The 14,012-nt window shown below is 41.2% G+C and overlaps 1 protein-coding gene and 1 long non-coding RNA gene across 2 annotated transcripts in view; one reads left to right on the top strand and one right to left on the bottom strand.

The window, feature by feature from the left end:
• The window catches only part of LOC309702197 (protein NLRC3-like), an 88,990-nt gene that overhangs the window by 15,013 nt on the left and 59,965 nt on the right, over positions 1-14,012 (bottom strand). Inside the window, exons 5-9 of the mRNA XM_082526704.1 lie at positions 3,127-3,247; positions 2,944-3,042; positions 2,706-2,804; positions 402-480; positions 54-240 (exon numbers count right to left, since the gene is read on the bottom strand). Of these exons, the coding sequence (XP_082382830.1) occupies positions 54-240; positions 402-480; positions 2,706-2,804; positions 2,944-3,042; positions 3,127-3,215 (553 nt within the window). The 5' untranslated portion in view covers positions 3,216-3,247. The remainder of the gene's footprint in view (positions 1-53; positions 241-401; positions 481-2,705; positions 2,805-2,943; positions 3,043-3,126; positions 3,248-14,012) is intronic.
• On the top strand, positions 6,690-12,793 carry LOC309702429. Its single transcript, XR_014275466.1, has 2 exons — positions 6,690-7,363; positions 10,459-12,793. It is a non-coding gene; the product is annotated as an uncharacterized lncRNA (long non-coding RNA).

Here is a 14,012-nt window from a genome sequence, read left to right as displayed (position 1 = left end):
CTGGAAAATGTTCATTTATCCAGCAGCTTAAATCTTTAGATAAATCCTCTTACTGCTCTGCAGACGGTCAGCCAGCTCCTCCTGCTTCATTCTCCTCAGGAAGTCCACTGTGATCTTCACACATGCCTCTCTGCTGCTGCTCCTCTGACTCTCTAAGCATTCTGGGTAATCTGGACTCAGAACCTTCTGGATCTTCTTCAGCTCGTTCTTCACAAAAGTGATGATGTTGTCCTCCAGCAGCTGGAACAGAATATTTATGAATGAGCCAATCAGACTGAAATCATGGAGCCAAACATCAGATCCATGTTGGACACACTGACGATCCACTGGTCTACAAAGAGCAGCATGGAGATGACCGTGAACAGAACAGATGTAACAGTAGTTGTTGTACATGTACAGACCATAAATATGGAGTCCAGCTGTGTTTGATGCTGCTGGGCAGACTGACCACTGGGAACCTCTGAGCTCTGCTGGTCCACTCTGTGGAGGAACCATGAAGGATTAGATCAACACAGGATAAAGATCCAGGAGTTTCTGCTCAAATAACTTCATCTGAATCAACTTTGTCAAGTTTTAGACTCTCAGATTCTGAAGATTTCTATGAACTTTCTTTCATCAGTGATGGAAGTGATGATGTTGCAGAAGCTCAGAGGAAACTTTGAGACTTCATCAAACTGATAAATTCCCTCACTGGAAGGTAAAACTGTGATGAACCATCAACTAATGCTCTCAGGAGGCCAAAGGTCCCTGAATGTAACTGTGCAGTAGATTCATCGAGTGTTTGAAACCTGACCACTTCCATATGTTTTCATTCTAACACAAGAAGTCCTTTTCTCATTGCTTTGATTTGAGTTTTCATTTGAGTTTTCTGAGTCTCGTATTTGGAGTCGAGTCTAATCAATGATCTGACAGAAGAACATTAAAAAGGATTTACCAGTGCTGTCAAAATTAACATGTAGGGTTAGGGTTCATCTGTTATCATGATTAACATGATAAAAACCTTTAACACGACACATCTGGAGAGCAGAACGACTCAAAATCCCTGAAATGTTTCTATCAACGCACTTCAACACATGTGCAGATGTGCAGCACATCTGTTAGTGACGGCAGCTGAACCAATCAGCTCAATATGGAAGATGACAAACACACACTGACCTCCCGATGGAAAGTTTGAGCATTAAAAAAATAACAAGACGGACCAGCCGACCAACATGAAGGATTCTGCACATCGTGACAGAAGGAATTTTCTTTTCACCGAAGCACTTCCAGCTTAAAATATCACAACAATGCAAAGCACTGATGACACAACTGCCAAGTGGACAAACTGCAGACCTGTTAGTGTTGTTAATAACATAGTTTTGGTTCCTCGTGTCAAAGACTTGAAGAAGAGTGACAGAGTGTTAGACTGCTGCAGGATCAGTGCCACCTCCACAGACCTGTGAAGAAAATGATTGTTTGACAGATGGGCTCAGATTCAGGATCAGCTGAGGAGTTTGTGGCTGACAGAATCCTGCAGGTACAGAGCAGAGCCCATCATTAGCATGCAGGACTGTCCCTGGGGGGGTCGGCTCATTCAGGAGGTTAATCAATGTTTACATGTTCAATAAACATGTTAAGTGTGTAAATTTGCCCTTTTCTCTCGAGTCTGTTTGCTCATGAAATGAACTTTGATTCGTTTACATTAAAAATGATGTTTAATGGTGATTAATCCAAATGAATCCACAGTAACCCTGTGATGAGTCTGATTAAACATTTTCATTAACAGCAGTAATATAGATTATATATTATTATATATTAGTGCACACTTAGCTTTTAGTATATATGTTTGTTACAAAGTTGTATTTACAGCAGAGAAGCTGAGTTAAAGACTGAAAACTATTCAAAGTCTCTTTGAATTGAAGCGTTTAACATTCTTTGTGTTTATTCTGCATTGACTTCATTATATGGTGTAAACGTCTGTTACAGGCTTAAATATAAAGTTGGAAAAATGTAACTGCAGCTATTGATCAAGTAATTGTGATTAATCAGGATTAATGACAGAAGATTGTGTCATTAATTAGTCATGTTTTAATCTACTGACAGCACTAGTGTTCACTCTGGTGCCTCCAACTGTTTTACGCCCTTTCAACACCTTCGTGGTCAAAAGTGTACACGCACAAAATCTACAATAAAACCCTCACGCAGCAATAGGACAGACACACAATCCATTTATCTCTGTGTCTCAAACACACACACGTGTATTCAAAGCCTCGATTTGTTCATATTTCATCTGTTGTGTTTTTATCTTCAGCGTTTTCAGTGTTGCTGCATTTACACCAAAAATGTTTCCATTGATGAATCAGATTGATTTGAATGTGTTTCATCCATACAAATCCCTCCCTGGTGGTCACATGACTCTATAACATAACAGGAGTCATGTGACAAGAGTTTCATGCTGTAAAATGTCAAAATGGTTGAATGTGGTGGAGTAAAAATGTGAGATATCAACTACTTTTCTTCAATATGAAATGTTTGCAGGGCCTGACAGGAAGTGGACGGACGCTCTGATCACTTCCTGTTTGCTGAAGTGGGTTTTCAGTTGTTTAGAAACCAAAGGCTTGTTTTAAAAGACAGTTTAAATGGGACTGAGGGAATGACGTGTTTGTAGTTTATATCCAACAACATCGAGCAGTTTAATCAAAGAGTTCATGTTACTAACAGCTCACCTCTCTGCAGCAGACACAGGCTGGACTTTAAAATCAATGGGAAGACCTTTAGACCGGTCACTCTGTAAGGACACAGAGTTGGGTGGTTTCTGATTGACGCTAAAAGTAAGTGAACATGAAACATGTGTCACATCCAATGTGTCCAATACATTACATAAAAAGTATAAATAAAGCATAAATTGTTAAATAGTAAAAGCTGATTAAAATTTCAAACATTTTAATACTGACATGAACTTACTTTTCGTCAGATGACTTTTTTTGCCCTAAATTACGAAAGAAATGCTTCACCCGTTTGCTCTTAGAGGACACAGAGCTGGGTGGAGGTCCAGGCTGGTTCCTGTGGATAATGATGGAGCAGTGATGTGAGTGCTGAGCTGTGACATGGAGAAGAGTCATGGACAGTTAGAGATGGTCATCTCACCTCTGAGCTTTGGTCTGGCTCTCATGTTCCCCACACAGAGTGCTTTTAGAGGGAGGGACTCCCTCCTCTCTGTCCTCACACTGATCCATGCTGCTCAATTCAGCTCACACACACTTTCTACCTGCAGAGGAAACACAAATCATTCATGTGCACATCAGCTGAAATCCTCCTTTCATCATGTGTGCTGTCCAAATATCAGCTGCTTCTTTCCTGCTTCATCTCAGTGTCAGCTGGATGCAGTCAGACAGCAGTGTGAGGCAGAGGAAGCTGCCATCAGCTGCTCTGCTATCAGTCCACTAGATGGAGCCTGAAGCACACACGATGCATTCACTGACACACACTGATTCACTGTGACTGGAAGCTTCAGTCAGTCCAACACGTGTGAACAACATTTTAAACCTTTCAGCTGATCCAGGATTCAAAGAGGATCAGCAGAGTTAAAGCTTCACACTAATTCTTCCTGCTGTTTGCAGAGAACTGCACACACACTGATTCACTGCTAATGAGAAGCTTCTTCCATCCAGTAATTCATCATCCATCAGCTCTGCTGCTGCTCTCAGTCCTGGACTCTGATCACAAACTAAAAGCAGCTTTTTAACTCGTGTCTGTAAGAACTCTTAGTGTTAGCTTAGCGTTAGCTTAGCTTTAGCTTAGTGTTAGCTTAGTGTTAGCTTAGCGTTAGCTTAGCGTTAGCATGCTGTGTGCTAGCTCAGCGTCAGAGCTCTGCAGGTGTCTCGTGTGTAAATATTAATCACAGTGACAGTAAAGGAGGTAAAGGGCTGTGACGTCATCACGTACGCTGCGTCCTCTGTGGGCTCTGAGTGAACTCAAAGTACAAACTACAAGTACACAAACACGAACGTAGCTCAGAGTGGCGGACACACTCGGCCTCGTTGGTCCAGCTGTGAGTCCGTTACCGTGAACTATGGAGCGGCAGATTTGTGCTGAACTAAGCTGCACACAGCTGATGTTAGCCAGGAAACATTACACACTGACTTTAATGGAGAGACCGGAAATACAAACACACACAGTTTGTTGTGTGAAGAAATCAAACACGAGCTGAACAAACAGTAAAGTTCCTAAAGACAAACTGTTAAAGGAGGAAACAAAGCAAACTTACAGTTTCTTCACACACCAACAACAAGCTCCACTCCACACCTGGACACTAAACACGGACACACAGGTGAGCTGCTTCCTGGAAGGAGGCGGGGCTCCACCTGAAACTCAGCACAGGTGGGAGGGGCTCAGCTCTGTGTGTGCTGATGTGTTAACTTTAAAAATATGCCGTCTGACTGCTCAGACTGAGTCAGAGTAAAGTTCACATGCTGACGTGTGGAGACATGAAACCTTGTTGTAGCTGCAGGTGTGAACACACTGATCCCAGATCAGCTCTGCTGTATTTGTAACATGAACATTTCTGCTGCAAAGCTTCAAATGTTCAGCATGTTTCTCTGTTTCCAGTCTATAGATCCAGTCACACTTTCTACCTTCACCTGTGCAGTAAAGACTGAGAGCAGAGCTGAAAGCAAGCGTCCAATCAGTGAGCAGCATCAACACCTGAGCTTCATTCAGACTCTGTTATTGAAGATGTTGTTGGTACAAAGTTCATCTGCTGCTCACATGAATCCATGAAAGATTTATTTCACTGAATGTTTCTTCAAAGCTCATTTCAACCTGTTGAAGTCATGAATGAAAGTGCAGACTGAGAGTGGATCACATGATGTTTGAGGTGTGTCATGTGACATGTTCAGTATTGTCACACATGTCTAGATTGTCCCTGATATCATAACTGCTCAAACACTGATGATTATATTTGAAGAATTATTCCTGATGGCAGCAAAGTTTGAATGGAGCTCTCTGTCTGTGCTGATTTGTCGCCCTCTGGAGGTCAAAGCACAAACTGCATGATGTCACTGTAACCACCACAGTGACAGGAAGTGTTTTTATGACTGAAACACTGAAATGATGCTAACGGCTGTCGTTAGGCTCACTGACAGCAGTGCTGATGTGTTCATGTCAAACACTGGCTCAGGTCAGGCTCCTTCATCCTTCTCCAGCGTGAGGCCGCCCTCAGACCCACAGGAGCTCTGACCTTTGACCTCCTGACCCTAACCATTTTAGTCTTGTTGCATCTGCAAATCCATCCAAACTGTAGCCGAGCAAAAGAAGCTGGAAGCTGTTCTATGAATGATGTTGTTGAAGGAGCTTGGAAAGAAAAGCGTCTGGACTTCTTTAAGTTGCTTGAAGAGGGACATGGACGTCTTAACGCCCACTCACATCCTGGGACATTTGATCACAGGAAATCACATGATAGGGTGGGGCTAGATCTCACAATGGGTTCACCCAAAACCTTGGCTGATTGAGACCCACACCCGTTTTCACACCGTAGCTCGTGTGATTAGGTAGAGGATCAACAGGGGCTCCGTGTCCCTGAATTTAAATTGAATCTAAACACACCGTGCACAATGCCAAGTTAGATAATGGTTAAAAGAACAAGATAAGAATAAATAAAAAGATAAAATAAGGATAAAAAATAACTTAAAAAAATAAAATAAAAAGATAAATAACTGCAAATAAGTACAAATAAGTAACTGAAGACACGTGTGGTCTGCAGATGTCGATGTACATGGATGTACATGGAGTTTAATGTGCAAAATGAACTTAGTGTGCAAAGTGACCTGATGTGCAAACTGCAGTTTGAGGTCGGTCAGCTGTTCAGGAGTCTGATAGCAGTGGGGAAGATGGAGTTGTTGAGTCTGGATGTTCTACATTTCACACTTCTGAACCTTCGTCTCGAGGGCAGAGGTGTGTCTCTCCTCTGGACTCTGTGATGGTAGCTGCTCTGCAGAGAGGGCAGCGGGGTCCTGATGATCTTCTCCACAGTTGTTATCACTCTCTGCAGGCGTTTGCGGTTTGCAGTAGTGCTGCCGTACCATGCAGTGATGCAGCTGGTCAGGCTGCTCTCCACAGTGCAGCTGTAGAACCTGCTGAGGATCTTGGCCAACATACCAAATTTCCTCAGCCTCCTCAGGAAATACAGCAGCTGCTGAGCCTTCTTGACCAGCTGTGTGAGTTTGAGTCCCTCACTGACTCAAACTCCTTCAGTGACACTTGTAGCCTTGCAGATTAGTTTGCTGATCCTGATGCATCTCTGGAGCTGATGCTGTCCCCCAGCAGACAACAACAACATAGATGCTCTCACTAGTCCACTTTACCCTCTAATCACATCTCTGACATCTGCAGGTTGCTCCATAGAGACTCTTGTGCAATGCCAGGTGTTTGTGTTTGTGTTTGTCTGTAGGTACACATTAGATATGACCATAGACGCACACACACAAGTGAACACAGCAGCACAGATGGTTTCCACCTGCTTCCCTCTTTCTTCACACAACTGTGAGGATGATGAAGAGGTTTCAGGACGAGGTGGTCAGCAAGCACAGGATAAAGCAGGGCCATGAAACTCTCTGGTGCAGCAGATGTTTAATCAGACTCAGCTTTAGGCTTCTTTTCCACCTGGCAGCAAAGTAACAGCTTCACTAATGTGAACAGTCACAATGTGTCAGAGTATTTTTGCTTTCTAAGATTTTATTATTCATATAATAATCAGCTAAGAGTGTTTATATTTCTGTTCTGTACTCAACCAGCTGCATATTTTAATTGCTGGCTCCCTACTTTATAACGGAAACTGCTTGCCTTCACATTATCAGTCTTTGCCTTCACATTGTCACTGTTTGCCTTCACACTAGCAGGAAACCGCCACCCACGAGTAAGAAACAACCTTGTAGAGAACACGAAGTTTTTTGATAAACCACACCTGTTTTCTTGACAAGATAAGGATGATATTTCCTTTTTTGTATGCTTCATGATGTGTATAAATAAAGCCAGACTGCACCAAGGAGGTGTGTGAGTCTCTCCCTGAGTCTCTCACCCGTGCACGTTTAAAACTGCTCTAAGTGTCTGAGTGATATTTCATTGCATCTGAGTACTTTGATAATAGAATATCTTTAACATTTAATTGGTCCTTCGAGCCGGAGTGGACATTGATATTTTTTTCAATGCTCCAATAGGAGACCTTCGTCAAGTCCTGACGTCGTGAGAAGCCCACGCTGTCGACTCCTCTCCAGGCAGAGGATAAAGTCCAGAGACGTGACGTTCGGGTTCTGGCCAGCGTTCTTATAAGAGGTCCACGACTTCAGGGGTTGATGAAGGAAACCAAAGCAACCACACAATAACTCAGGTGAATATTTAGCACTCACTCACATCTTGCGCAAAACGACTGAGGCAACCTGTGGTCTATACATTAAATAGTTTCCCGTCAATGTATGACAGATTAATTAAGTAACATTCTCGTCTGAAAAAGGACTGGTAGAGGTTACAGCTCGCCTGAAAGAGGGCTTGGAGCAAGTTTAATGTCAAAATACGACAGGATAGTAACATTCTCGTCTGAAAAAGGACTCGTAGAGGTTACGAAGCAGCTCGCCTGAAAGAGGGCTTGGAGCAATGTAGAAAGACACAGTGTTGCCCAGAATAAAAAACTCATTACGCGTATAATCTGTTGTTTTACTGTTTTGTTGGTGGAGTAAGTTGATTTTACAGCACATTAAGGAGGCTGAACTACTCCACCGAATTGTTTACCGTTGGTTGCTCGAGTTCTGGTGGAACGGGAAAAGGTTGTGTTTCATCACATAAAATTGACACCGCTTTCAAGGCTAGCTTGAAAGTAGAAGGCCGTGTCAATAGCCTCTCCCATTCCTCGTGCCAGAGAAAGCACCACGGGTGTGTATGTGTGTGTGTAAACGTAAATATATCTATGAGCTAATAAAAATAATAAGAAAGAAAAATGGGTAATAAATCAACAAAACTCACTGCTGACGAGCAGTGGCTAGAGAAAAAATGTCCAGGCGCCGGACAAACTGCAGTGACTGATAAAACCCTTATTAAGTGAAAACTAGAGATCAAAGTAGTTTAAAAAGGTTGGAAACAGACCTCAACGAATAGATATAAATATAAGAAGTACAAAAATAAAATAAATAAAGACAAAATTACATTAGAACTTCTTTTTAATGTATTGAAACTAATAATAGGAAGGATAACAACCTGTAAACTTATATTAACAATGAAACATAGTTGGCAAGACGTTCATGCCCAGAATGTATAAAATAAATAAAAGGAAATAATTCACATGAAAACCTTTTAAATAAAATAGAGAGATGCATAAGGTACATTAAGGCTGTGTCATTGGTCAGCCAAGGAAAGTGTGTGAAAAGGTAAATGTCTCCAGCTTGGGAAAAGGTGAAGCTGCAGATCACCCGAAGCCCTTGATGGACACAAAATAAAATATAAAATATATAATAATAAATTGCTTGGTTAGACATGCAACAGAAAGAATGAAAGTGACCGAAGGTTGGATCTGAGATGAGGCAAACAGAAGACCAGTCTAAAAAGTAGGCACAAACCTGTTCAGAGAAGAAGCAAATTTGTACAGATTGGATGAATTCTAAGTTATCTGTTTGCTGAGTAAGATGATCCCAACTATTAAATTGGCTCAGTAGTAGTATAGTAATATACACTTTTATATACACTGATAAAATGTTGTAATATACTGTTGTTATTATATGGAAAGAAAAAGATGATAATAATAAGAAGTAACCTAGTCAGTATGATGTGAGATGGACAATTGTTATGAAGTAGTCTGCATCAAGCTTAAGGTTTGCTCAAACTCAGTATAATGACATAGGAGATGAAGAAAATAAAGGAAATATCTAAACTACTTAGGTGCATAGAGGCACTTGACATGCTTGAAAACCTGGATAAAATATTACTGAGATATAGAGCACATCTATAGTAACAACTAATAAGCCAAACCCTGTAGACAACAGCTAAAGTTACAGGATTGTGAAGCTGAATTAAATATGTGGACACCGCTAAGTTGATGAGCATGTTACACATTTTCTTTTATTTTTTATTTATTTGTTTTTAGAGCAGAAGCTGCATAAAAGCCAACACATGCAGCTGTCTGTGAGCTCAGTTTTCCCTCACATGTCTGCTCTGTTTCAGTAGCAGCATTTTTCTTTTTGGGTCCTGACTCATGTATGTTTTCGGTTTTGTTTGATTATTTTATTTTGTTGATTTGGAAACAAATTTGTGACAATACTTGTTTAAAATATGTAAGATGTGTGAGATGTGTGAATTCTTTGAAAAACTAGAAATTATCTAAAAATGCCTCAAGTGAGAATGTAATGTTCCATCTATAGAGAAGAAAAAAAAAAATCTTGCTGGAAGTGATCACCTTGCCAAAACAATTGGCACTGTGCACATGTGGAGCACATCAAAAAGACAATTATATTGTCACAAAAGGAAATAATTTTGCAGAACAAGCAGCAAAACAGGCTGCAAACAATCGGCAGAGCTACTAGAAACCAACTACTGCCCACAAATACCACTTGATGTACTAAAAACCGAACAACAAGCTGCAACAATCACTGAACAAAACAAGTGGCTGAAATGTGGAGTAAACTGAAAGATGACTTAATGGTCTGTGATGGAAAACCTATATTAACAGAGTCATTACACAGGACAGCGGTTGTAGTGACACATGAGGTAAACACCTGTGTCAACAGGAGGGAGATATAGTATAGATAAACAATGCAATACACACTATAAATTTTGAAACTTTAGCGAATAATTTGTAAGAACATGCCTATTCTGTCAAAAAACAAAAAACAAAAAAAACAACACAACTCACAAGGAAACCCACATGGATTTTATTGAACTTAACGAATGCCAAGCATCAAGATATGCTCTAGTAATTATAGATGTATTTTCAAAATGGCCAGAAATCTATCCAGTAAAAAAGAGCAGATGCAATATCAGTGGCAAAGTGTTTATGCAATCACTTCATCCCCACATATGGCATTCCCAGTCTGATAAGGTCAGACAATGGAACACATTTTGTTAATGACATCATCAGCAAAGTCTCTGAAGCTCTAGGATTTAGCATCAAACATCACTGTGCATATCACCCACAAAGCGCAGGATTAGTGGAAAGAACTAACGGCACAATAAAACAGAGATTAAGAAAATGCATGGAAGAAACAGGAAGACCATGGCCTGAATGTCTAGGCCTAGTAAAGATGTGGATGAGAATAACACAAGGTTCTCAGAAACTTACACCTTTTGAAATCATCCACGGGAGAGCGTTTCCATTGCCAATTACCAGTGAACCTATTAATAAATCAATAAGGGAAACTACCCTAGCAGAATGGATGACTAAACTGTTTGAAAATAAAGAGATTGTGTTAAACAACCAACTGCCGAGTGATTTCTCTCCAGTGTCTTGCAGGTTACAACCAGGTGATTGGATCCTGATCAAAGTACTCCAGAGAAAGAATTGGAGTTCACCAAGGTGGGAGGGCCCATACCAAGTCCTACTTACCACACCCACCGCCTGCAAAATAGCAGAAAGACCATCTTGGATCCACCAAAGCCACTGTAAAAAAGTGAGTGACAATCCAGACGCTTAGACGCCGGCTCCCCTGGCTTCTAGGTGATCTATTGGTGAAGGGAAGGGCTGATTGGGTATATCCCGCCCTTTTTTACTTCTCGCCAATAGTCTACTCACCAGAAGTCTAGGTGTGCCTGGTCATCATGAAGACACTTGTCCTCCTAGTGGCCAGCATTGCGCTCCTAGTGAGCCTACTAACACTCACCCAGATGAGAGGAAATAAACAACACCACCTGCAAAAAAGATGGACACATGATAATTCGCATCTGCGTGACCTGAACCAAGACCATAACCACCCATGGATGAACAACGCGTGGTATAGATATGTGTATGATAGAACACGCACCGACAACAGCACGGAATGCTATGTATGTTCACATATGCCAACAACAGCCGTACACGCAACAATATATGGAAAGGCACCTGAACTTGACGAAGCGATGTGTGTGTTCAACAAAGCAACAACTGGCAATTGCACACGCAGAGATTTGATGGCAACAGGACTGACCCTAAAAGGTCAAAGCACAAAGAAAGAAGACCTAATTCCATGGTGTAGTGACACAGACGTCAAACGTGTCACGAAACCACTTTCACAACGACGTATTCTAATTGAACAGACAACCCCTTGTGCCTACAACCTGACGAACTGGAACTACACCTGCAACGAAAAACATTGGGTAAACGTCAAAGCCAACAACACAAAAAACAAATCATTCGCCATAGTTTTGCCGCCGGACATACAGCACCCAATGTGTTTCAACTTCTCCGATGGAAACAGGAAACTTGGACGAAACCGCAACTGCACACAGACACTTGACCTGACCCAATCCAAAGGAATACACACCTTCAAAAATGGAACTTTCTGGGTCCAGGGAGCCGCTTGGGCCTGCGGGCCTAAAACCTACTTCATGCTCCCACCGAACTCCACCGGTCTGTGTGCACCAGTACTAATTTCAGACCACACCTTCAAGATCACAGCAGAAACACACACGTCAAGAGCAAAACGTGAAGTTGCTGAAGTCACTGAAGTAATGCCACATGACTCAATCTATGGATCAGATGTGCCCAAGAACTTCAAACTATGGACTGATGGTCAGAAAGTCCTCCACTCCTTGTTCCCTTGGGTAGGAGTTGGGAAAAACATGCTGAGGATCGAGACACTTGACTATGGATTTGGACTGTTCCTAAATGCTTCAATGAAAATCAACAAAGCGCAAAATGAAGAAATCGACGCAATACGCATTGTAGTGATGCAACACAGAGTCGCGATAGACATGATTCTAGCTGAAAAAGGAGGTTTGTGTGTATTATTTGACACTACATGTTGTACATACATCCCAGACAACATACACTCACAAAACATGACCGACGCTTTGAACACCTTGAGAAAGATTAAAGATGCTGAACAACAAGACTATGTCACAAGCACTGATGATTGGTTGACATGGTTACTAGGTGGTTCATGGAAGTCCCTTCTGATTAAAGGACTTGTTGGAATAGCATTTTTGCTTTTACTGTTATGTGTTTTCACAACATGTGTAGTACCCTGTCTGAAGAAAATGGTATCAAACATGGTGACAACTTCTATCAATGCTTATGTGATGACGTCTCAAATGGAAGAAATTTTGAAAGATGATCCATACAGTAATGTTTAGTCTAATTGAACACAGGACTGTTTTATGACGTTCAAACCGAAAATGTTTAGACAAGAGGTTATGAACTGACAAAAATAACAGTACTGTCATGTGAGAAATCTAAACAACAGGAGGGAATGTCAGAGTATTTTTGCTTTCTAAGATTTTATTATTCATATAATAATCAGCTAAGAGTGTTTATATTTCTGTTCTGTACTCAACCAGCTGCATATTTTAATTGCTGGCTCCCTACTTTATAACGGAAACTGCTTGCCTTCACATTATCAGTCTTTGCCTTCACATTGTCACTGTTTGCCTTCACACTAGCAGGAAACCGCCACCCACGAGTAAGAAACAACCTTGTAGAGAACACGAAGTTTTTTGATAAACCACACCTGTTTTCTTGACAAGATAAGGATGATATTTCCTTTTTTGTATGCTTCATGATGTGTATAAATAAAGCCAGACTGCACCAAGGAGGTGTGTGAGTCTCTCCCTGAGTCTCTCACCCGTGCACGTTTAAAACTGCTCTAAGTGTCTGAGTGATATTTCATTGCATCTGAGTACTTTGATAATAGAATATCTTTAACACAATGTTAAACGTTTCTATATCTTCATATATTTTTATCTGTTGATGCTGCAGAATAAAGTCTGTTAACAGAGTGCAGGATGTGTAGAGCAGGTCCAGCTCTCCCTTTACTGTGTCCACTTTCATCAGCCCCTGTGAAGTGACACAGAGTGCATGTGTGTCTGTCAGCTGTTGTTTGTTGTGAAGGATGGAACAAATGAACACACACTTTTAGAGAAATCTGAAAAAGCAACACGTGCTTGGGCTCCTTCTGTGCTCGTCTTCATTAATGCTGATCTTTCTTTCCTGTTTGTTCTTTGGCACAAGCTTCAGTCTTTTCTCCCAGGGCTCCTTCACACTTAGAAACACACCTACATTCATTTATACACAAACATCATGAAACAAAGGCTTTGTAAAAGAGGACACGAGATCCTCTCTGAACAGCACATTCATATCAAACACAGGACTGAACAGGATATACTGAGTCTGTGCTGTTTTCATTGTTACTTGCTGAGTATTTTTCCAGTGTTTGAAATGTGACTCAAGTCTGATTCTTCTACTGTGTGTGAACTCTAAGCAGCTGCATTAAACAGCTGCTTTTCAAACCAGGCTCAATCCTATGACTCTGTGAATGTAAACTTTTGTCACCTGCATGAATAACAATCCTTGATCTAGTCAGGACTGCAGTGCTCCTGTGATCCCAGCTTATAGATGGAGGCTAGCATGAGAGGCTCAGCAGCTAAAGCAGCACACCTGGGTCTCCCAGCCTATTAAAAGCAGCCCTTTGCTTCACCTGCTTCACTAAACATTATTATTATTATTTAAGCAGAGTGGTGTGATTCATGTAGGCATTGCTGTGTGACAGGAGGACTTTTAGAAACAGCTCGTGTGACGTGAGCTGACGTAAAAACAGTGATGTTAGCTTGATTCTCTTGGCTAAAACTATTTTAAAAAGAGGGTCAATCATGCAAATCTGCCAATAGAAGCCAAAGTTACAGCCCCTCAGAGTTTAAAGAGAAAAGGCCCGTTTCCAACACTCGGTTGTGCAAAGGGAAACAGGCCCACAGTGCCTGAGTGTGTGGGTAATTCTTCAAATAATATTCAAAAGCAAACATTTTGAAGCATGTAAATAAAATTCAATCATTTCTGCTCTTCAATACCTAAGAAATGAAAACTGGCA

This window comes from Aulonocara stuartgranti, assembly GCF_965226115.1.
Source record: "Aulonocara stuartgranti genome assembly, chromosome: 3".
Taxonomy (NCBI): domain Eukaryota; kingdom Metazoa; phylum Chordata; class Actinopteri; order Cichliformes; family Cichlidae; genus Aulonocara; species Aulonocara stuartgranti.
This window is presented reverse-complemented; position numbering and strand designations above follow the sequence as displayed.